Consider the following 26,754-nt stretch of genomic DNA (forward strand, 5'->3'; position numbering starts at 1 on the left):
ATTTTGGAATTCGAGAATTTTGGAATTTGGAAATTTTGGAATTTGAGAATTTTGGAAATTTGGGATTTTGAAATTTCGGAAAATTGGAATTTTGAATTTGGAGGAAAAATTAATTTTTCTCAAATTAAATAACTATGCATACTTGTTCATCGAGTCAGAATTTTTTATATAATTTATTATTTGAATGAGAGATTATTTATTATTCGATACGAATGAAATCTGTAAACCTCCAAACAAATATTTTATTTTACTTTATATATTATCTGCAAACCGATAACAATATTAAATTGAATATTTTTGTTTTAATTTTAAACTTCCCAAAAGATACACCGCACAGTCGGTGATGTAAATTTTACAATCGCTTGTTAATGACCATTCACGATTGCATATTTCAGCTCACTAATTGTCTGATTTATACGTTCCCGCTTATTCATTTACAAAATGGTTGAGTATTAATTGAAACTCATTGTCAGAGAGAACTCGTTAGGAACCGACTAACAATGCTTACGAAATAATTTAATATTTGTACGAAATGTTACGTTGTATTGTGAGCTGTTATCCCAAACTCTGACTCGAGTATCGTTGAATTAATACTGAACAGAAAATTAACTACCGCATGAACATAAACATTCAAAAATATCAATTTGACACGTGTTTTCGTACCAAAAACCATAATTATCAAAATCACCTTTTATTTAAGGATCGATAAGGACCGACAGAAAATATTTTAATAAAACTCAGAGTAATTTTAATCAAAATTAAAAACTACCTTATATAGCATCGCATTATGTTCTCCTGATATAATAATCTTTTTAATAATTCAAATATTAAAATATATCCTAGTGAAGTATTTCTCCATAAAAATTTATAAAATATCTGAATTAAAAAAATTCTATTAACATGTAACAGAAACCGTAGAAAACAACTGCGATGGAAGCCCGTAATTTCAGTTAAAATTGAGAAACATAAGGAAGAGAATAACCAGTACGCAAAAATAAAATCTCCCTGTAAAAATCTGAATTTATAACATCGCTGCAACTCTAAAATATAAATTAAAATTCTAGAAACTGCAGAATAGGATAAAATTGCATGTTTAAAAACTAGTAGCGAGTGATCGTTGTAATACGCGTTCTAACAACAATAAGGAAATGTATTTATGCGAACGGCTTAATCGATGTAAGCGAAATGGAAATTCTCGTTATCCGTCCGCTTCAATTTTTTCCCGTCCGTGACTTTATCCTCGCACTTTGAATAACATATCCGAGAACGGTGGCGCAATCTTGCGCGTTTTACGGCGGCTATTAAGATTCAAATTCAACGATGCAAATGCACGCTAAATTAAATCCAGACGACTTTGTTGCACGGCGTGCACGTTCCCGACGCAGCGAGCAAAAGAGGGAAATTTAGACGGTAATCCGTGACGCGTCCACGCGATTTTTCATTCTGCCCCGGCCACCATTTTTACCCCGGCGCGAATATTTTTACAACGAGAATTACACGGAATATCGCGACTTCGACGAAAGAATTCGCGACACGTTGTGAAACAGGTTGCGATGCATTAGCTTTATCACGCTCCAACGGCGCCGAAATTGAAACGTAACCTAGACCGTGTTCCCAGCTATTCTCTCCTTATCTCGCTTCTCTGATCCATAGTTCACTGCTTCGTTGCACGTTTCGTGATACGCGGTGATGTCGGTTAATTTTCATTAAACGACTAGATTATTCGTAGCCGAGCTCGCTCTGAGAACGTTTCGTGCAACGATCGAACGTGCTCGACTCGATTCCGACCATGTTACAAGAAACGGTATTTCCGTTCGCAAAGATCATAAAACTGTAATCTAATCTTCGAATGTTTCATTTTCGTTTGCCGTCGTTAATTCGATTCAACAAACTTGGCTAAGGAAAATCTCATGGGTGATGATTTTATTCCATTACAGCTAGCAGTTATTCATAATAAGGGAGAATTTATGGCTGTGGTTTTGGGTTATCTTATAGGTAGATTGGTCGATTGGCAGATTGGTGGAATGATAGATTGGTAGATTGGTAGATTGGTCGATTGGTAGATTGGTAGATTGGTCGATTGGTAGATTGATAGATTGGTAGATTAGTACATTGATAGATTGAGAGGTTGAGAGATTGATAGGTTGAGAGATTGATAGGTTGAGAGATTGATAGATTGAAAGATTGAAAGATTGATAGATTGGTAGATTGATAGATTGATAGATTGATAGATTGGTAGATTGATAGATTGAGAGACTGAGAGACTGAGAGACTGAGAGATTGAGAGATTGAGAGATTGATAGATTGATAGATTGATAGACTGATAGACTGATAGATTAATAGATTGACAAATTGACAAATTAATATATTGACTGATTGACAGACTGACAGATTGACAGATTGACAGATTGACAGATTGACAGATTGACAGATTGACAGATTGATAGTTTGATAGTTTGATAGATTGGTAAATTGATAGATTGATACATTAATGCATTAATGTAATGGTACTTTGATACATTCATACATTGATACGTTGATGCATCAATGTATTGATACATTGGTACATTGATACATTGATACATTGATACATTGATACATTGATACATTGATACATTGATGCATTGATGCATTGATGCATTGATAAATCACTAGGTTAATAGATCGATAGATTCATTTCATGTAAATCAATTCAGGTTATAAATTTGATAATTTGATTAAAGAAAAAATGTTTGAAAATTGCTGAAGTTGAAAAATCATCAGAATGAAAGTCGATAAACTTGAAAATTTGCGAGCATAGCACCCTAGGCAGACATTTGCGTCAACCGTGCAATCTCTTTTCCGTCACATCGAACACGGCCACCCTCTCGTTGCACCTTTTTCGTTCTTCGTTGTGACCGTGCGTGCACGGCCATCGAGAAGGGTGATTTCACGCAAAAAGCACGAAATGAAAGGGGTCTGTTGCCTGATGCACGCACATTTGCAGTAGCCAGCAAGTGGCGCGATGCAGTTCCGGAGATTTCGAACAATGTCGCGTTGCATCCACCAGCAGAAAGTTGTACGAGGGTGGCAACTCGTCGCTGCGACGAGAATCGCGTTTCGGGAGGCACGAAAAAGGGGGTCACGGGGCAAAGGGAAAAACGACGAACGTAACGTTGGATGCTGGGGACGAGCCAATTGTATCGCCCTCACCAATTTCACGAGCCCGTGACTAATTGTTCTTGCCCGACTACGAGTTACGGCCCAACGTCGAGCGATGACGAGCACTCGAAATTGCTCGCTTCGACTCCGGATGCTGACCCCTATGCTCCATTTTTCCAGCCTCTGCTTCCCTCTTTTTTTTTCTCCTGATATCGTTACAACTTCTCCTATATGATCTGACGCTGGATCGAAAAAATAGCGAACGATAAAGGGAAATATTTGCTACCGCTGGTTTGATAAAAATATCCACTTCTGTTATTTTGCTTGTGACTTTTTTATTTTTTGCTAAATAGAGATGCTTAACTTCATTTACTTTTTTATCAATTTTTCTAATCATATTCTTTTAATACAGTTAAAAGACACTTATATGATGACTTCCCTCAATGTACACATATTGAAAATAATTTTAGATAACACACTGACATTAATACATGATGGTCATATTGGGTACATTGGTATTAATAATAAAAATAAGTGAAACTAAAAATGAAGGTGGTAGACACAATATATGTGGCTGCAAGACATGTGATGTCACATGTGTGCATATATGTGGATTGACTTATATGGACATTTTGTATCATTCAAGCGGTGACTAAATTAAGTAGACAAGTAAGTTAAAATAGGCTAAAATAAGTTGCTAAGAGTTGATCATGTACGTGCTACAGAATGTAGGAGTACCTGTAAGGGATCATATGAAGCTACATATTCTAGGAGCATATATTATGAAGCATATAATGTTACACAATGTATGAGTACCTATAATAGATCATATAGTGTTACACAGTCTAAGAGTACCTATAATAGATCGTATAAGAGGTACACAATCTACGAGTAACTATAAGAGATTATACAGTGCCACACAGTCTAAGAGTACCTGTAATAGATCATACACTACTATACATATATTATGAAGCATATAGTGTTACACAATGTATGAGTAACTATAATAGATCATATAAGAGGTACATAATCTAAGAGTAACTATAAGAGATTATACAGTGCTACATAGTCTACGAGTACCTATAATAGATCATACACTGCTACACAATCTAACAGTACCTATAATAGATCATACACTGCTACACAGTCTAAGAGTACCTGTAATAAATCATATAGTGTTACATAGTCTAAGAGTACCCATAATGGATCATACAGTGCTACACAGTCTAAGAGTAGCTATAACAGATCATACACTGCTATACATATATTATGAAGCATATAGTGCTACACAATGTATGAGTAACTATAATAGATCATATAAGAGGTACATAATCTAAGAGTAACTATAAGAGATTATACAGTGCTACATAGTCTGCGAGTACCTATAATAGATCATACACTGCTACACAATCTAACAGTGCCTATAATAGATCATACACTGCTACACAGTCTAAGAGTACCTGTAATAAATCATATAGTGTTACATAGTCTAAGAGTACCTATAATAGATCATACACTGCTACACAGTCGAAGAGTACCTATAATAGATCATACACTGCCACACAACCCAAGAGTACCTATAATAGATCATATAGAGCTACACAACCTAATAGTACCTACAATAGATCATACACTGCTACACAGTCTAAGAGTACCTATAATAGCTCATATAGTGTCACACAGTCTAAGAATACCTAAAACAGCTCATACAATGCTACAATATCTAGAAGTACCAATAATAGATCACATAGTGCACAATCCATCAATACCAATAGACCTCCACAATTTTTCTGCGGTTCCATCAACCCCGTATTCGCGAAATATCACACTGCGGGATTGACCCAATAAAAGGTGCAAAAGCAAACGCACGAAAGAGTAGAATCCAATACGAGCGAAGTAAACCACGAGCGTAGGCCACAAGGGACTCGGGCAATTTTAACCCTACACGAGATTAAGAGGCAGATTAGATACACGTGAACAATGGACCGCGTAAATAGTTGATTGGATAACGCCAGCCAGCGATTAAGGACGATTTATTATAAGGCGTAAAGCTCTCGGCGGTCAGGGATGAGACAAATTATGCCCCGTGTATAATTGCCGACGGTATCTAGGTGTTATCGTCGGGGACGGTAATTAACATCGTTAAACAAATTAGCGGAGGCCCAAGGGCCAGACGTTCCAGCGAACGTTAATTGATTAACGTAATTTCTTCCTCGAGACGATTTGTTAATTAGAAACGAGACCGGCGCTAGTTATTGCACCTGAGGCGGAACAACCCCCGGTTCGTTATTATATTTCAGAGATAATTTCACCGTATCCCGGCTGAATGATAACGAAATTACAATGATTACCATATGGTAATGTGATTCGCCGAAGGACTGCCACCAGTCACGTGGCAAATTACCGCGTTCTATAATCCACGTTCTATACTGATCCATCCATATGTATACTCGTATGCATTATCGCCATGCACAGGTGGGACACGGGTTGCAACTATTCGCGATATATCAGGATTTATTTCGTCGAAAACACGAAAGTTATAATTAGATTGCAAATTTTCACTAATCGTAATTCGAATAATTGCGATGGCTGGAAATGAGATCGAGTTTATTGCTGGTTTATCGCCGATGCACTTTTATTTTGCATTCTTGCATATGCTTTGCATGTTACGTGCCCTTTAATTGTTTCATTTTGTACGCAATACATATTCAAAATCGGGGGATACGTTAGCGAATAAATTATCAATAACTCGTTTTTAATTTTCGGGTTTAATATTCTCTGGCGTTTCAGGATATTTGGAAAAAAATAATAAATGATTCAATTTATAAATTTAGTTAATAATTATTAACATTTCGTGTAAAATACGTTAATTTACTGGTATGAATATTGCGAATAATGTGGAATAAAATTATTTATTTTGACTGCGTTTTACCATGTGTGTAAATCTATCACATGTGAATATGTGCATATACATCAACGTATGCATATTTTCTTCTTTATATCTTTACACACATGTTGCACTTTTTTTAAATATTTTTGCACACATGTTGCACATGCTTTTATATCTTTGCACATATGTTGCACTTTTTTAAATTTTTCCACATATGTTGCACTTTTAAAAATTTTACACACATGTTGTTCTCTTTTTATACTTTTGCACATATGTTGCATATTTTCATATTAAAATTGTATCAACATGTAAATTATATTAATAATTATTAGAAGTGTATAAAATGATAAAATAGTTGAATTAAAATCAGGAAAATTTATCATTTATCAATAAAATTTAACTTCCCAGTAACTTTTGAATAAGTCAACAGAGACAGAATTTCCTTAAGTAACGAATAATGTCTCTGAATTACTATTATTAGCTTGCTGTACAAGATAGACACCTCGCAAACCAGACTTCTTGAAACAGTACCTCTCCAGGGTACAATTTTCCCTCCGGCAATACGCTTCGCCCGCAATTTCGAGCATTCTGACGCAGCTTTATGATTAGGAAATTTAATATCCGATCAAACACGTACACCTACGCTGGAAATGTTAATCAGCTTTCAATGACATTAAATTTCCGATGAAGCAAGAATATTCATGCACCTCGTTTAAAATAATTCAGGAAACGATTATATACGGAACGCGGTCATTGCATAACAGACGCGTTCTTTTTACATCGAATTCACATCATAAAGGACGTAATTATTCCGCGATATTAAAAATTACAATTGAAAACGACGTACCTTTTTAAATTACAAATTTTTAATATTAAAACTTTAATGAGTGCCTCGTACATACAACAGCCATGAAAGCAGGCACAACTTTTACATACGTTTATCGATTCAGTGCTTTTGTGGCGTTTTTCAATGCTTCAAAGCATCTGCGATAAAATGAGGAAATTTTACACTAATATGTCAGAAGATAATTCAGTCAAATGACTCACATGAATTATTTTATTACTTTATTAACTTTGTTAAATTTTACAAATTTTAAATATGTTAAGTATATGTAACTTTGATCCACTTTGAATAACCCTATCTATTTACTAGCTTAATAGTCCACTTTCAAACAGATTATTATTCAATTTTACAATCCAACACCAATTTTCCAGTACATTAATTTAATTTATAAAATTTAATCAGCATGTTCTCCCAACGCAAATCTGCAGTACATATAAATTAGTTTACGTCGATCTCGTTAGCGACCGTTAAAAATTCACGTCACGATGAAGGGGTTAAAACCGCGGCAGACTGCAGCCTTAAGCAATCAGCGTCGTTAATTCTCGCTTAAGAAGCAGCGCAAGCTCCGATGCGGTCAGACTTGCCTAATCTCTCTCGGCTGAATTTCAAAAGCTCCTGGTAACTGAATACCGGTGGCAGCGACGGGAAGCTACGTATCGAAGGAATCGCAACACCTAACAGGCTACTGCTTCGCCAAAGGAAATGGAGCATAGAGATACAGAAGAGGATGAAGAGGACGGTAAGCGCGCGGGCCGGGGACAAGAGGGGAATGTGGCAGAGTGTTGGCTGCGGAGACAAATTGTCGAACAGTGCTTGCGGTCGGACGTACACATGTCCGCCAAAGTTGGGTCACATTTAGAAAACAGGATTACAGTTCGCTTCGAAACCGTTGCTCCGGCCTCGAAGACTATGAAACTGCAATGCACCTGCACTCTGAAGCGAGCAGGTGGCCTTCCGGCTTTGCCCGCTTTGTTTTCGCTCGTGGTTTCGACGCGCGAGCACCAAGTTCCCGGCTGTTCTTGAAATTGTCCTGTCATGCTCTGTTTTGTTCCGTGAACGTTCTTCCAGGCGTTTGGATCTTTCCGCTGGAATCTCCTACCATTCTACGTTCAAAATAATTTTCACGATAAAATAGGAAGCTTTACTAAAATTTCTATCTTCGTTTGCGTCTAATTATTATAAGTGTTATCTGATTTTATAGATAGTTTGGGCAAATCATTATAGCAGTCGAGGCTCTTATAAAATCAATCAATCAAAGATACTTGCTGAATTTTGTAAGGAAAGTTGGACACCTGTCATGTTTAACTAGAAGAGATTTTAAATCAATTAGAAATTGTCTATAGAATAACAAAGTGATTGCCCATCATCTAGTTCTCAAATAAAATAGAAAATAGCAAATTTAATTATGAAGTTACACAATAAAGAATCACTTCTCATCGCTCTAATTAATCAGATTTGATACCGTATGTTTTGTTATCTGCAACACGAATATTGATCTCTTATCGCTTGAAAAACTCCGCATGATCGATACGCAGAGTCTGACAGGATAACCTGATGGTTTTTAAATTGATACCAAAATGGCGCTATTAGTACTCTGACGCTCGATGTCACGTATCTGTGACTATGATACATAGCTTTTCATCTCGTCATCCATTAATCGTGTATCTGTTACCGAATGAAATTTCCAAATCAGTAATTTTATACCATTCATGTCGGCAAATGTTCGTGTCAAGGTGGCAATATAACGAGAATCTCTGAAATACGATTCTACAAATGTTTTGTCATGAAATTTATAATCTTTAACATTCGACAAACTTAATAACAATTTTACATCTTGTAAAATTTAATGAAAAAGACTCTGTAAAATAAAATCGATTCTATTTGTATATTTATGTATGTCTTTTGTAAGGTTATGTTCGCCTGTTCGTTAGGTTAGGAATCGTCCACAAAGAACATCACATTTGCACAAAATTTGACGAGGAACTTAAATAATTTTCTTTTAAACTAATCAAACTAAATATTGCATTAACCTTCTATTTTTTTATTGAAATCAAAGAGCTTCACAAAAAAATATTTGTAGAGGTAAATAGAGTTTAGAGAATAACGAAGAGAAATAGCAAATAGTGAGGATGACACAAGTGAGTATGTCCAATAGGCAAATTACCTTGAAGGGACATTTATCCGGTATCCTGGGACTTTATTCAAGGCACAGCAAGCATTTCTATTCGGTTTGCTTGGTAGCTCTCGTTCAGATTCGCGGACGAGTCAGCGGCGTCTATGGCTTCTTTTCAAGTTTGTGAGCACGTTTCATTACGAATACAAGAATTGTTGGTACGGAATTGCTTATGGGGGAAAGGTTATCATCAATATTGAATTCCTCTATGTACAGACATGCGCCGGAATACAGAGGGACAACGTTCTCCCTTTTTCCACCTGCATAGAGAGACTACGTGCCTTTCCTTTGAAAAAGCAAACGGAACCTGGCGTGTTTGCTTATCTAAGGCAAGCATTTTCGCAAACTTTCTGAATATAACGTTGCACTTGCTGCATTTCTCGCAGTACGACACAATCGTTCTACGTCCTCGTGCGATTCTAAATTACGTCGCGAATAAATAATACATCTTACTATTTTCTACTGTTATCTCATGCGTTGCTTTTGACATTTCTCGCTATAAACGCTCTCGTTGTGTCTTACGAAAAATTGAGCAGTTCGTATTTACCGAATAACTACTATTACGATCAAATTTAACAACGTGTCAATCTTTGAGCATCATCTAGGAATTAAAGTAATAGACTTTGTAACGAATTAAACTTGTACTGTCATATGTAGTTCTTAATTCAACAAGAAGATTTTTGTTTTTAATAAACAAGAAGTAATCGTATTTATTCAGGTGACTTTTCAGAATAAAAACAGACAACGTGAATCTTCAAGCATCACAATTTTAGAACATAAACATGTAACTGCCAATCAAAGAGATAAAAGCCTGACTTTATAACAAAGTATTAAATACAATGCGAAAGGTGTATCTCTCAATCTACTAAAAACAAGAAAAAGACAAGAAAAAAACAGTTTCCAGATAGGTAGAATAAGGCGCGAAGAAAAAGGAGCGTCGAGCGTCGTAAGAACTCGCGAGCAGTTCAAAATGGCCGCAACATTCGGCTCCCGTTCGACTGACTTCTATTGCGGCTTTACGACCTGTTCTCCGACAACTTTTTTTTACGGCCCGACTTCATTTACCAGGAGAAACTTTTCGACACGGTGGTGAACGCAATTGCGCGCCACGAGTCGTTCAACTTTCTCGAAATTTTCCATCCCGGGAACCAAGCCGATTCAGCGAGGACGAAAATCAGCCGGGAAATAGTGAAACTCACTGAATTTCGTTTCCTAATGAATACGGTTCGCGTGGACGATCGATCACTTTGTAATGTAGCAGATATTGAAATTGGAGGGCACAGAGGAAATTATATTCAGGGTGATTTAATATACTAACTTCTCTTTGAACGGCTGGAACTTGGACGGAGTTGATATAAAACGGGAAATATTTAAAAAAATTGCAAAAATGTAAAAACTGTTCAAGTTTGCAAATACATTTCGATTCACGGGATTAACAGAAAAGTTTCAAGTACAAAACTTCTCTCCAATCTTCCTATTTTCTTTAAATTCGACGTCACACGCGACAGTCCGAAGAAACTCGTAATTAATTAAAAACATTTAAGATAAACTGAAGGTGGATCGATAGCAACACCAGGGGCGTCTTTTCTCGTGCCATAATTTTCCCTGTTCCAAGCTCGCGGCGGATGTTCAGCTTCTTTCTCTGGCATCCGCGGCAGGGATCTGTTCGTCTTGAACGCGAATTATTAGAACGACTCTCCATCTCTCTCGGGTACCCTTGTTATCCGCCGTTAATTAGAGTACAGTCTGCTACTGACGACAAGCGACTGCAAAGGAGAATCTTCACCGACACACCCTTTCTTCCTGCATCTCTACTTCGTCGCCCACCCTTAGTCTTCCCTATGGCTGATCCACACGATGTTTGTGGCTTGAATTACAACGTCGGATCTCCACAGAACCTAGTGCTCTTTAACAGACTTCCCTCTGCAACTTGGGTATGGTTACCAATTGTTCTTGCTAACTGTTCCTACATTTTTCCTAACTGGAAATTAACTTTGTATATCAACATTTTTTTCGTTCATTTTTCTTACAAACTTGGTCGACTTGAATTGTTATTTTTAGCTCAACAAGGTATCTGACAAAGTCTGTCTTTGACAGCAATTATATACAGAGCTGGGTTTCAGTCACGTTGACTGAATTTTTTATGGCAAGATTTATTCGTAATGAAGTATCTTACTAACTGTAAATTTTAGAGTCTGTGAAAATTATCTTCAGACCTGAATAACTATTAACTTCAGACTCTAACTCAATAACTATGAATTTCAACCTGAGATTCAATATTCTTTTACATAGAATTTCATGATTCATGTAAACCCAGAAAAAAAGATTAAAATGAAGCTGCAAGTTTCAAATTTTTTTCAGTTATTTGTTTTGGAGTCGAGGTTGACCAATCAGGAGAAGATCAGTATCATCGAACAGATCGCGTCAATTAACGGTTTGGCGCAAGTTCGCAAACGAGTAGAATTAATGGCGTATCGAGTTTGTAGGACAACTAGACAAGGGGTGGCAGGGTGATTTGCAACGGCGCCGATGGATCTCGGATTTCTCGTCGAGTCGTAACACGGTGTTCGCTAATAACTCGCTGGAAAAAGCGAAGTTTAGCGAACGAGGTGGCACGTGTCGCTGACAAATAGAAAAATCTGTGCTGCCGGTCCTGTTTTAATCAGCGCTCAGTGATTCGGGTCAAGTGCGACGATCAATCCGTGCCAGGATCGTTTGCATTCGAACACATTGCGTCTCAAACACTTTGCCAGACCTATCATTTTCGTTCTCTAATGAAATTCTTGCGTATTCTTAGTCAACTTCATCTGGAAATATTAATTTGATGTACAGTCAAATTTTGTACTAAGTTTGTAGCACTCGTGTGGTATTAATTTATAAAGGTTTAACTTCTTATGAACGTTTCGTGGAGAGCTTGATTTCATCCGAAAGGTTTAAATGTTTCGTAGAAATTAAAACACTGACTATTTCATCCGAAATGTTTAGTTTTCTATGTGACGTTTCGTAGAAATTAAAGCACTGACAAGTTCATCCGGAACGTTTAACTTTCTATGTGACGTTTCGCAGAAAGGTGCAGATTAATTTCATCTAAAATAACTTTCAATATATTTCGTAAAAATTTGAAGTTATTCGTAGAATATTCATATAATAATGTGGGAAATTTTTATAAATGTGTTTCGCGGAGAATGCATACCAAACTGAAAAGTTAGTTTTCTATAAATACGTTTCGAGGAAATGCGAAAAGTATTTGACGTCGCGGAAAAATATGAAAATCGAAGGTGTCGATACGGTCATTTGTAAATCAAGCAGGTATAAGGGAGGCAATGTCGTCGCAGGATCAATCCAAGTGAAGAGAAATTGCTGGCACGTAAGAAACGTTCTGCCCCTCGATCTGAATATGAATCATGTGAGTTCCGAATAAACGCAGCTTTTGAATTATCTGACAAAGCAGAATAATTTTATGATGTATCATACCACAAAATTATATAATAATTCTCTACCTAAAACGATGTAATAATACCTATGCTATAAGTAGTTATATAAATAGTTTATTTATAGCATTTGATAAATTCGTTCAATCATGTCTGACTACTTGTGAACCAGAAAATCATGGTTCAGCAAACGTAGACTAATTCTACTTGCTAGTTCGTGTCTGATTACAGTCGATCCAATTCTACAGGTGTGATTATGTTCGACCACAGAACACATCATTCTATGAGCACAGTCAAGTTCAACCACACATTGATCTCCATTACTGCTTTGGACGTGTCTGACTATATACCGACTCATACTACTAGCTCGGACATGCAAGTTATCTTAACACGTTGATTGCGATGAAGATAACGGTTACATCATACAACATTTCATAGTTATAATTAATATACAATATTAAATTAATTTATTACCTTAAATTTTCATTTTTTATTTTAATTATTAATTTTATTATTTATATTCATTTCATTATTTCTACGGTTATAATGGTTATATCATACAACACAGTTATAATTAATATACAGTATTAAATTAATTTATCACCTTAAATTTTCATTTTTTATTTTAATTATTAGTTTTATTATTTATATACATTTCATTATTTCTACGGTTATAATGGTTATATCATACAACATAGTTATAATTAACATACAGTATTAGATCAATTTATCACCTTAAATTTTCATTTTTTATTTTAATTATTAATTTTATTATTTAAAATTCTTTTCATTATTTCTACGGTTATAATGGTTATATCATACAACATAGTTATAATTAATATACAATATTAAATTAATTTATTACCTTAAATTTTCATTTTTTATTTTAATTATTAATTTTATTTCTTTATATTCATTTCATTATTTCTACTAATATTTTTATATATTTTCATCAAGTTATTTTTGCACATAACAAATGACATTAATTATTGTGTATTAATTTTACAGCTTTCTTATATGTTCATACTGTTTTTTTGTGTAATAAAAATTTTTCTCTTTGATCATTTCCTTGTTCATAATAAATACTCTTTGTTCATACTTTCCTGTAGATAAATATTTTTCTTTGATCGTACTCTTGTACAGAATTAATATTTTTCTCTTTGATCATACTTTCCTTGTACAAATGATACTAATTAAATATGAATGATAACAATAGAAATACTCACTGTAGGGTCCCACGTAGATCGGTGTCCATGTGACCTGAGAACTGACGAGTGTCACAGCCACGTAGAGAACAACGCCGAAACACACACTCAAACGCGCGGCACTCATTTCACTAACAGCCCCAACAATCGCCATTTCCCTCGTTTCAATCAGTTCTTTGCCTTAATATCATCTTCACCGGTGTTTCACTCTACCGTCGCGTTGCCTCTTTCGCTTTTGTCCACCGTTCCGCCGTGTTTTTAATTTTCTTACTTCTTTTCTCGGAGGAGCAACCACCCTCGCTCGCGATAATCTGTCACGATTCAAAGAAACTTTCAGACATCCTTCTTAACCCCCTGCCTTACGATTAACTATTCACAACCGTACACTTTCATTTCTCCAGACTGTCCATAGGTTTATACAAGATTTTTCCTCAGAATTTCTCCGTTAATTGCTTCACGGAAACTTCATCTAATTTGTTAAAAAGATTCATTGCTTCGCTGAAATTACACTTATTTTCCCACGGCAATTTTGCTGTATTTATTTTTTGTTCAATTTCGCTTAATTTGTCTCGGAAATTCTGTTAAATTTAAAGAAATCAATTTCTTTATTTTGTATTCATACTACAAAGTAATCAAGAAGTCATTTGTACTAAAGAAATTATCTAGTGAAATTTCATTTCTTTTGTTGAAGAAATTATATTTATTCCGCAAAGGAAATTTTTTCATTTTGATGAAGATTATTTTGTTCAAGAAATTTTACTTATTTTTTTTTAAAAAAAATTCCTTTTCATACAAATATTTATACGAGTAAAATTGCTTTAGAAATTGTTTTTTACACAACTGATTTTTACACCGAAACAACGTAACAAGGCAGGGGGTTGCACGAAGCCACCCTAAAAGTATTTCCAAGGAAGATGTAAATCTCCGCGAAGATTTAGACGAATCGCGAAGTAATTAGTCCGACAAGAAACAACCCCTCCCGAGATAATTTCGTACAGACAGATAGAAACGGGGGTTAATGATCCGTGAACGAGCACCTGTTTTCCTTCGTTTCAACGTTCGCGGTTAAATCGCCCGTGTCATCATTGGATCGTCGACCAAAGGGAAACTTCTAAAATCAACACCTCTTCAACCCCCTCCCTTAACTATTTATTTCCCACTAATAAAATGATCATTTCGCTAAACGTTTCTTGCTTCTTCGCGCGATCATCGAATAATAGTTTTTCTTTGTGCTCGCATTTGTCGTTGAAACAAAACCGTGTATCGCGATATCGGGGATACTAAACGCGGCTCGATTTGAATTCAACCCCTTCGTCGGGGTTTTTATACGAGAACCCTCTTGTAGTCGAGCCGGGCCTTTTGTCTGAGCTCCCTTTGCTTCTTCATGTACTCGTGCAGTAAAGCTCTCTGCTGAGGATTTGAGGCCACGTCTGCAACAAAACAGTTAAAAATTTTGTTACAGAAATTCATTTAATTTTGCAAAATGACGGAGAAAAGTTTTGTGGATACCATCCTTTTGATGGTAATTTAGGTTTTTGATAGAGGAGGTTGCTGTGAGGAAAAAATGGAAAGATGTTCATTAAGTAAAGTCATATGAAACTTAATATTATGAACTTAGTATTATGAAACTTAATATTATGAACTTAGTACTATGAAACTTAACTAGTAAGTTTATAATATTACAATATGTTTTAGGATTTATTTACTGAATTATTAAAGAGGAATATAAAATAGATCGAAAAGTTAAACTAACCTCGAAAGAGTCTCTAACCTCAAAAAGTAACTCTGTTAAGATATTGAAGAATGTACAAAGAAATATTTATTAACACGTTGACTGCCACACTAAATTTTCAATTGCATCCAGTAGTGTTTTGATTTTTAATCAATTTTTCCAAATATTTTCACAATATCTTGTTACATTTATTTTCTATAGGTCCATGTAATTAATGCGAGAATTTTCAATTAGGAAAGTGAATAAAATGTACAGGTTAAATCAGTACAGATAAGTGTCATATTAATGTGGCAGTCAACGTGTTAAATAAAAATAAAATACCCAAAGAATTAAATTGTTTCCCACCCCTTTTAAGACATCGAAGTGTACAAAGAAATGCTGTATCTGCTCTAAGCATCCTAAGATATTACCATCGCCATAATGACGATACCTTCGCGTCTATCTGAAACTATATCACGGTCACCCTGTTACGACAGCGCCGTAAGGGTGCAATGGACGACGTGATCGTGCTTACGCGTCGCTTCTACCGATGGAGATACACTAACGAGACATTGACGACATTTGCCGAGGGATGAAAACGCGAACGTCGCAGGGCTCAGATCTTCGTTGTGACGAGCATATTCGAAACGGTATGTTTTGTACGGATTCTCCTCATTACCGGTCGCGAATGATGTCGGGGGAGACGTTTTATTTGGATCAGATGCACGATGCTCCGTAACGAGTGCACGAAACTACCGTATACGAAATGTTGCTCGACGCGGTATAATTCAGGGGAGACTTTCGGTTATTCGGAATTATAAATTGGGACCGGGTGTTTCTTCAAACTTTAGTTCTGCCAGTTTAAAATGTTTTTATGATCCATGGAAAAGGTGTACTTTTGCATTCTTTTTTTTTTAAGGAGAATTTCTAAATTCTCTTACTTCTATGTTCCCAAATTCCTAAATTTCTATTTCTTTAAATTAAAAAGCAGAATTAGTTTGTTTCATTATGTTTATACATCACACGTGTCATATCAGTTAAAAAATGCTTATTTAAAATTATTGTATTAAATAGAATGAACACCTCTCGAGTGCAAAAGATTAAAAATTCCCTACGGTCTTACTAAGAGTAAATGCAGAAACTTCCCTCGAAATTTTCGAACAATTTGTAAAATCATAAATTTACAATTAAACCATTACACGAAACTAATCTCCCGAATTCCCTCAGTAACACAAATTTCCGAATAATTAATTTCCCATCGAACGTCTATTTCCATCGAAGCACGTTTAATTGGTCTGGAACGAGGGGTATGCAAAAGAGGATGGTACATGTAATGGTAATAACGATAGAAGGGTGTTCGTCCGTTTTTATTGGACAAAAGGGTAAGAAAAGGAGGCCTTTGTGCCGTTGACGTTCTCATAACCTCGAGTTCTCCTTTATCGGGAGTTTCTTTTTGAACCGGTGCATTACTTCCCACCGAACGGAAGTGGCCATAATTGCGTGGCACAATTAAGGTCAACCATGGTCTGGGGTCTATACGGTCCCCGTAGGTCGTCTTCTCTTCCCTTTTCTTTCATTCCGTTCCGGTTGGCGCGTTTCGTTAGCGTCGTTCCCGGTTAGCGTGTCCAATCAGCGAAGTCGGATTAAGTTAACTGCATCGGCGCCTTTTCAATGGTCTCGTTCGCAGCGACCGCGTTTGATTCGAGCTCTGACCGTCCAGTTAAAGAAAGGGATCTCCTTGCCGTATAAAGAGACACTTGGAGCCCGGGCTCCAATGGACGGCGACCTGTAATTGGACGATTGGATCCGCTCGACTGACCCGCAGAATAAACCCGCGGAACAGGTTAATGGAGCCGGCGAAACGTGTATCGCGACGACAAGCTCGTTAATCAAACGCGTTAATAAATAACGTGGCTCGACGCCGCTCTATCAATCATTCACGGAAGTATCGAGGGATCTTTAATCTCGAACGGTGTTTACGGGTGATGCAGGAGCTTCGATCAGCGGTTAAGCAGATAACGAAGCGAGAAGGACAGCGAGATAAGGAAGCGATCGCAGGAGTTTCGAGCAACTTCTCTTTGCTCGCCTTTCAGAACTGTTCGCCGGACGTCGGCTAGAAAGACCGGAGATAACGGGTAAATAATAGGCTAACACCGGATGCTTCCATCTTGGAGCGTCGCACCGTGAACGCCGTGTTTTGAATAAGGATCATTCTTCATACTTTTGACATTGTCGCGGCGTCAGCATAAAGCGTTGAATCATTAGGATTCTCGTATAAGTAGACTCTAAATACATATAAGTAAACTGTATTTAGTTCACTTCGATTAGAGATTATTTTTATACTTGATGACGAAAGTGTCTCTTCAAAAATTCATGTAAAATCATTTTTCATACTTTTGACTTTATATGTCGCAGCATTAGCAGGATTGAAGCATTGAATCATTAAGATTCTCAGTAAATACATATAAGTAGACTGTGCTTAGGAATTTCACTTTGACTAGAAGTTATTTTTAAACTTGATGACGAGAGTGTCTTCAAAAATTCATGTAAAATCATTCTTCATACTTTTGACTTTATATGTCGCAGCATCAATAGGACCGAATGAAGCATTGAATCATTAAGATTCTCAGTAAATACATATAAGTAGAAATTGCAGAATTGCAAATGTAAAAATGAAAAAATTAGAGAAAATAAAAATTCAGTAAATAATTTCTGAAATCAAAATTTCTAAAGCCCCTCCAGAACATAACAGGCAATTTTCGCGTTAACTGATAGTGAGCACGGCAGCCGGCAGTTAACCCACATAAGTAACTGCGGTTTTGTGTGACTTTGAACATTACTGTAGTTGGTTAATCTCGTTCCAAAAGTTTCGGAAGATAAGGAAAATACGTACTGAAAAAAAAATTAGCAGGTTACACGATAAACGGGTACTTCGTATACTAATCAAAACCATGTACTACGGGAAGGACGATAAATTCGAGGAGCTCAAAGTGCTTCGGTAATTTCGTTCCTTTTGATTCTCTTTTCATCGCGAATTAACCAACGGCTGCATTTTTCGTTGAATTGATTTCACTTTTGAAGAAGGTAGCCAAACAAACGAGTTGTAAAGGTTTCGCGAAAGCCCGGAAACGCCGTTTGCAACTGTAATTTCGAGCTTGCGCAAGATCCTGGAAACACGGAAGCTTGAATTCGTGGAAGTAATTACTTCCGAAATTCGTAGTTCTTTAATCGCGCTTGGTCCAGCGCTCGTTTTCTATCACAGTAGCAGCGAAAGCCATTATTTTATCTTCACTTCGTTTTTTTCTTTCCATTTTCGAGGCCGTCGTAATTGCGTTCATTCGCAGTTTTCACGTTGAAACGAAATGCAAACGTTTTAGGTGTTGACTGCCGCGGCGGGATTTATTAAAATTGAATGCTAATGAGAACATCGGTCAAATTATTGCGGTAATTTACAATAATAAATTGGAAATTTCGTTATTCTTTGTTGCATCCGGTGTTGACGCGAGGTGTTCGTTCAATTATGTTTTGCAAATTACAATTGGTCGTCAGACGTGCGACGGACCGTTGTAATTATTAATCGAGTCAGGCATCAATTAGTCGGAATATCGATTAATTGCGTATCAGAGGTGTCTTGGCCAATATACATCCCCAATTTCGATTGTCTCAGCCTCTCTCGATGACTGTGCGTTTCATCGTTCGATTAATCAAATGTCGATGTCTTGATCGTGACGTCACTATGTTCGATTTCATCGAATTTATTCTTACAGCACTTTAATGACATTTTATCATATTTATTATTTGCTACAGTTAAACATATTAATGTACACAATCAATTATATAACATGAATATTCATTTTTTTCATTCGAGTGTGTGTCTGATAAAGATCTCAATTTCAGTGAGTTTAATTAAAAATTCATTTTACAATAATTTGCTAAATGATCAACTACAAATATGTGGACAGTGTACACATTATAAGTGACCAATGTACAGTACAAATTATAAGCTGCGAATGTACAGTGCATAAATTCTAACCTACAAATTTGTGTATGTCTATAAATTCTAACCTACAAATGTACCTGTACAAATTCTAACCTACAAATATGTGTACGTGTACAAATTCTAACCTATAAATGTATGTACGTGTACAAATCCTAACCTATAAATGTATAAAATTATAAGCCACGCTTACATAAAGTTTGATTGAAAAATTCCAAACTACCCTTCTATAAACTCCACCATAAAAATAATAAACAGTATAAAATACAGTGTGAGTACAATGAACATAAGATATATCAAAATGTCCCCAACTAAGTATTTGCCTTATTTCACCTGAAATATCTACCTCAGACCAAAAATTCATTTCACCTAAAATATCCACCTCTGAGCAAAAATAATTACACAGAATTATTAGATGTACCGAAAAGTAATCAAAATTTCTTCGATGACTTCAAAGTTTTTCAAAGAAAAATTGAAGGACTTTTTTAAAAAGGTAATCGAACAATTGCCTTTACGCTAACAAAAAGCGTTAGAAAATAATGGAAATTATTTTGTTGATTAGCATTTAAGATTTCTTTAATAAATGTTTTTCGAAAGCAAACGAAATTTTGATTACTGTACCAACAAATGTATGAAAAAACAAGATCACATAAAATCGATCGATTTCGACGATATAAATCTTGCGACTGGCTTCCTCGGAAGCAGCTACTTTACAGACCGGAGGTAACAATGTAACCTGAGCGATCTGAAATATTATTCGGCATCAGGAAACCGAAGGAACAAGCTTGGAACGATGCCGGTCGGGCAGGAAAGCTTCGATTAATCATATAAGCAACTTTTGCCGCAGTTCTCGAACGCGATGGCACCGTGAACGAATGGTCGCTGGGGGTGTGCGCGGAACGAGCTACGAAAATGGCTCCTGAACTGTGTGTACGTTCGAAATTGTCACGATGATAAATCGCTTCGGTATCGTATATCTGGCTGGTTGCGTCTACGAGCCACTCGTACGTGCTGGTTAAAGCCCCCCTGGACAGGCTCGAGTACTTGACTGAATGCACTAGTGTGCATTTTGCAGAATTCGTTGCACCTTTGTCGCCCGCGAACAATGCTGCGAGTTTCGCCCAGACACTTCAGACCGTCGTAGTAAGCCTCATTTTTATGCTGCGACGACGAAACGTGATTCGAACGCGCCTCTCCTTCTGGAAAATTATTTTCTTTATGGCCCTTTCTGTTCTCTGCTGCCAGCAGTTTTCCGGGGGTTTCTTTCATTTTTCGGGTGCTGGAGATTTGTTGGATCGGAGAGAGCCTGTTTTTAGGATTATTCGGTTTGGTTAACTATTCAATTTGATAAAGACGGCTGTTGCTAGAGATAACTGTTGAGATTGTTAGAGATAATTAATCAATTTGTTAGTGATAGCTATTCAGTTTGTTAGAGATGACTATTCAGTTTCCTAGGCTGTTTTATTAAACTTAGATATTTATCTGTAATTTCAATTTACAGCTTCAAAAATGTCTTCTTAATAAAACTACATTTAAGTGAAATAAAAATAACCTCAACCAGGCTACATGAATAATAAAATCCTAACCTTAAAGTGACTCGATGAATTCTTCAAATAAATTTTTATTTAACCATCTTAATTTTTACTTGAGCAAAATAAATGATACTACAATTAGAATGAAATTTTCGGTTCAACAGAAATTACAATATCCAAACAGCAGTAATTACGCCACGAGAATAGTTCAATACAACAGGAAGCTAAATAGCCCCAAAATCAGATGTTTCTTATCAAATCAATGTACATTGGCAAATATTTGCATAGGATTTTAGTTGATCGTACTTGCAAATAGGGATCGAAACATACAATTAATATCTGGCCAATGTAAACGTGCTACATAAATGTTTACATTGGAATCAAATTTGTAATATTAACGCAGTCCTATTTGGACAATAATAATTATGATTAATTAACTAGGTTGACTAGGTGCAAGCTCGAGCGATGTAAACGAACGTTATCTTCATTCGCAATTTCCACCTCGTGGATCAGCTTGTATTTCACTCCTTTGTGTAACTTACACCTTTGTCCTGCCCAATTAGGCGACGCCGTGCTAACCGGTCTCGTTTTGCTTCATAAATGCGTTTCATGGGCGCAATTGCTGGCGTTACAGCAAGCGTAAATTGCTTTCGATCCATGGTTTACCTCACTGTGAAACGTGTTTGCAGTCACTGCAATTTATCGTTGAGAAATTCTATCCTCATTGATTGATCAATATATTAAAAAACATTCGAATATTAACGTTGAAAAAAAATATCGCGTATTGATACCATTTTGTTATGGATACCACAGAATTTCAGGATACATAGAATACATAAAAATATGTATTTTTATATCTACAATTTCTGTATAGTATTTTTGTACTCTCTCATACTCACACATGGTTATACACATACCTTGCGGACATCACATTTGAAACACCGATTTCATTCAAACTAAGTACGATTATAAAGTACATGGAAAGCGGTAAGTTTGCAGAACCATAACGAGCAACTCTCAAAAACGAGGAAGTAATACGGTTCCTCTTTGACGGGCTCATATTTTCAATCCCAACTTCAGGATTGAAAATTCAGAAAAATATAAAGCTTTGAAACTATGTAAATAATGTAGATTAATATTTCATTGAAAACTTCGTTGCACATAAATTCATGACTTCATTCTTGACTGTGAAGGTTGTAATTAAAATTGAACTGAAACTCGTGTTATAACACGACACGTTACAAAACAAGGGTTTAACTTTACATTAAAAATTTCACAAAAATTTCAAAAAATTTCATAATTATGTTGTGTTATTCATACATTATTGGTGACGTTGTAGTTCATATATATTTTCTTTAGAATACCGTACACAAAGGTAATTAAATTTCTTTGCTGTTTAATTAATTTCCATAATGGCGCGGTTTGTGACGTTCGTTATAACACGACACGTTACAAGACAAGGGTTTAACTTTACATTAAAAAGTTTCACAAAAACAATTATATAATGTTATTCATAAATTGCTAGTAACGTAGTTCACATACATATATTTTTTTTAGAATACCGTACACAAAGGTGATTAAATTTCTTTACTGTGCATTTATTTCCACAATGGCGCATTTGTGGCGCTGGAGACTCCACCAGCAAATTTCCTAAAAAAGACAAAATGAATTCCTTGGCTCGCTTTCCGGAACCGGTCCCGTGTCCGATTTCCACGGGAATCGTAATCAGCGAACGGATCGTCGCACGGAAATCGTCGGATTTCCTCTTTAATTTATTCCGCGCCGAGGGATAATGACGTGCTCGGGTCCGCAATGCCGCAAACACAGCACCGTCGAACGAGTCACTCGACGATATTTGTTCTTCGCTCGGCCAATTCGGGCAAATACCTGAGACGCTGTTTACCGAACCGGAACTTCCGGTTACAGGACCGGAAAGAACAGACGCCTCCGGTACGCGAGCGTGAAGACGCGGAATCCGAACACGTCCTCCGTGATTTTGCCTCGCTTTCGAACTTTTAACTCGCTACGCGATTAGAGCGATCCCGCAGACTGTAAATACTCGAGCAGATTTGCAGAGTTCGCGACGTATGGGAAATACGATAAGAGAACGGTGGGAAAACTTCTTGGATCTGGCGACGGTCGTCGTGGAATTTTCAGAGCGCGGTAAACGAGATTTGAATGAAAGATGGGGGAGTTTAACGTCGCCATCGCGCGACCAACATCCCTCGATTTGTTTCTATTCGATTGAATTTATGGAAAATTTTTGCGAATTCGATTTAACAATTTTAGGAAGTTTTACTTCTTTTCTATGCTTTCTTTTGTGGAACTTTCAAACAGTTGCAGAGACTGGTTCGCAGATTTTGTGTCATAAAATTTTGTTAGTTTTATGGCACATTTTGTGAAGACGAATATTCATTGCTGCCAGTATTTATTCATTTTATTTACCTTCAAACTATAGGCGTGCATTTAATACTGGTAATTGGTAAGGTCTTTTTTAAATGATTTGAACGAGTGATGAATCTCACCCTCACAGCAGCCCTTGATTTTCTAATTCGATTAAATTTGTACAAAACTATCGCAAGTTTAATTTAACAACACATAGAATTTTCCTGTTTTACATATTGTTGTGTAGAATTTAAGGTTTGCTGAAATGATTTGAATAAAAAGGGGAGAGTTTAACAATACCAGCATCCCCCGATTTTTTAAATTCGATTAAATTTATACAAAACTTTCGCAAGTTTAATTTAGCAATATATAGAGTTTTCCTATTTTTGTTGTACTTTGTATAGAATTTTTTTGAAAGAGTGATGGAATTTATTGTCACCGCGCGACGTGCATTCTCCATATTTTTCAATTTTATTGAATTTTTTGAAAATTGCTGCAAATTCAATTTTACATTCTACAGAATTTTTACTGTCCCAGTAAAAATAAATTTGCAAGAAAATAATAGAATGATTGATTACAAAATTTCTGTATTAAAAAATTAAAAAAATTGAATAGTCCCCAAAGTAAATTATTTTCATGGCCCCACTGCAAAATAGCAAATGATATTTTTCTATGAAACTAATCTCCTCTAAAATCTCTAAAAATTAAGTAATAATGTGTATTTTATATATTTATATGCTTATTGTATATTATGCTTTCACAAAGTCGATCAAGATTATAAGAAAAGAGTGCAAACACCCATCTCGAACCACCCACAATTTTCCTCTAAATTCAGCAAACATTGAATGCAACGTTCACACTATGAAAAGCAATCGTGCAAATATTATTCGTCGAAAGGAGGTCACGATATTCCTTCACAAGGCGGCAAATATGAAAAGGCAGGGCAAAATAAGAGCGAACGAACGGTTCAACGAGGTAACACGAAATGGTGCTAACAGTTTCCCGTTTCTTCGCGTCCTGTCCCAATTTTTGTCCATTCTATGACAGCCGTGCTAATACGTTGGATTAACAAAATCGTATATTTCATTAAGCCATTCTCGTCCCACGTACCTTTTTACCACCGTGTCTCTTTCAAACGTGGCAATTTATTTCTCTCCCTTCGTACAATTTATAAAATTTCTGAACAACTCGTGCATGAATGGCCGAGGAAACGCACGGATTCGTGATTTTTCACGGGCAGACGTTATTAAACACGGAACAGGAACGTCCGGTGATATATTAAAATGACATTCCGCGTAATTATATCAGCCAGTGTCTTTGCGCTCTTATTTTCGATTCGTTTGGAACGTGCCTCGCGTAATTTACCCCAACGATCCAGTTTAAGTTTAAGCAACCGCTATTTATCGAATCGTAACCTCAATACCGTTCTCAATGGCCTCTCGACGATCTATTCAGCCGCGAACGTTTTCAATGAACGCTTTAATGCTTGTTAAGTCCCCGCTCGGATACTCCACCCTTGGAATCTAGCTCGAAGCGATACATTTTCTGGTACGCTCTGCAAAACTGCCCTTACGCGGCGATCTTGCTCTCGTTTCTTCCATCGTTTCGAGATTCCTGAGAGGTCTCTGGAAACTGTTTTTGGGTCATTTCGATTCTTTAAATGCTACTTTTTTCTATTGATTTGTATAATTCTGGTTCTATTGTTATATCACTGTTTGAAGATTTGTTAATTTCGTGAAAGATTTAAATAAATGGTTCTCTCAGAAAATATCAAATTACTATTTGATATTTATGTCAGTTTTTTAAAGGGAAAGATTGAGAAATATTTTTAACGTTCAAGGTTGCTTTTAATATTATGAAGAGAGAATCATTGAAGGTCATTGAATTTCTTTTACTCTTGCAAAGACTTGCAGGTTATATTTTAAAAAAGATTCGAAAACAAAGTTTCGTTCATGAATTGCAATTTCATTCGTTGCATTGTTGAACTGCATTGTTGCGTTGCATTGTTGAAATCCATTGTTGTATTGCATTGATGAGGTGCATTGTTGAATTGCACTAATATTAACATTACGTTGCAACATTAAATTGTACTCATATTTATATTAAATTGCAAATATATTAAAATTAAATTGCACTCATAACAAAATTAAATTGCATTCATAACAAAATTAAATTGCATTTATAATAAAATTAAATTACATTCACATTAACATTGAATTGCATGATTAAATTGTACTCGAGTTACAATTAAATTGCACTAATATTACCATTTAAAATATATATCCACAATTTAACATACTTTACATACTCCACATACTCCACATACTTCACATCTCACATAAAATACACAAATAAAGAAGACTAAAATACTTGCATCCAAACAATCCAAAATATTTATACAAAACAAAATAAAATATTTCAACAGAATTCGTAACAGAATACTTCAACAATATTATCACAACGTAATAAAATACAAAGTGTGAATAAATTACCGATAATCGATGGTCCTTGCACCATGAACCGCTTGGAATCGAATTTACCAAATTGACGCATATACGGTAACATCCCCGGAAAACGATACTATTAGATCATATCTACACTATCCGAGGGTTAATCGCCAATAACAACAGTAACCTAACTCCTGCTATCGTGTGCGCAGTGTGCTCGTATATGATATGACGTCATTGGTGTCTGCGGAGCACCATGGTATCAGTTAGTGCATCTATCTCTGTCTACGCTGTTCTATATGTAATTTACTCAGAAAGTGGATCATTCGAACTTATAATACTTAAATAATGCTTATACTTATTTAAGACTTCAAAAATCTTCTTGAGTTAATGACAGATTTATAAATGTCTCATTGCGTTAATAACAGTTATACCCCTTTGTAATACTAATAACGCATCCTAACTGTACAAAAAATTTGTAAGCTTATTTTAAATAAATAAGAAATTGAAAAGCAACTCGTTAACAGTGATTAAACGGCAGAATCGATGTCTATAAGCTCAGACCGGAAATTTCGCTTATGAAACCAAATCCTCTCGGTTCCCCAGGATTCTTGATGCGAGTCAACTCGAAACGACTGACGTTATCCGACCGCAATCGTCGCTGAGTAACTTGGATTATCAAGCAAAGCTACCGGTTTCTATGTAGCTCTTGACACGCGTCGATTTCGGTACACACGTGCCGCTGATCAAACGCAGGGTCACTGTCACGATCTGCGATACACCGTTGATTTATCGTCGTGATTTACAGCCGCTTAATTAATTCACTATCTACGGGAAGAGACTCGGACGAGACATCATTACCGAATTTCACGATCGATGTTCGATTCGAAAGGAGGGAAATATAGGGTGTTTAGAAATTGGGAGATGAGATTTGGAGATTTAGGGATCTGAGGGCTTGGAGATTTGGAGATTTAGGGATTTAGGGATTTAGGGATTTG

At 36.1% G+C, this 26,754-nt stretch overlaps 1 protein-coding gene across 4 annotated transcripts in view; it reads right to left on the bottom strand.

The window, feature by feature from the left end:
• Positions 1-26,754, bottom strand: part of LOC100877900 (uncharacterized) — a 487,744-nt gene that overhangs the window by 237,396 nt on the left and 223,594 nt on the right. The window contains exons 3-4 of one of the 4 annotated variants that reach the window (XM_076538519.1): positions 14,722-15,114; positions 13,706-13,995 (exon numbers count right to left, since the gene is read on the bottom strand). In XM_076538519.1, coding sequence (XP_076394634.1) covers positions 13,706-13,838 — 133 coding nt within the window. In that variant the 5' untranslated portion in view covers positions 13,839-13,995; positions 14,722-15,114. Of the gene's footprint in view, positions 1-13,705; positions 15,115-26,754 lie in introns of all 4 variants that reach the window. The other 3 variants (XM_076538518.1, XM_076538517.1, XM_076538520.1) reach the window with 3 other exon arrangements.

Source organism: Megachile rotundata, chromosome 12 (assembly GCF_050947335.1).
Source record: "Megachile rotundata isolate GNS110a chromosome 12, iyMegRotu1, whole genome shotgun sequence".
NCBI classification, from domain to species: domain Eukaryota; kingdom Metazoa; phylum Arthropoda; class Insecta; order Hymenoptera; family Megachilidae; genus Megachile; species Megachile rotundata.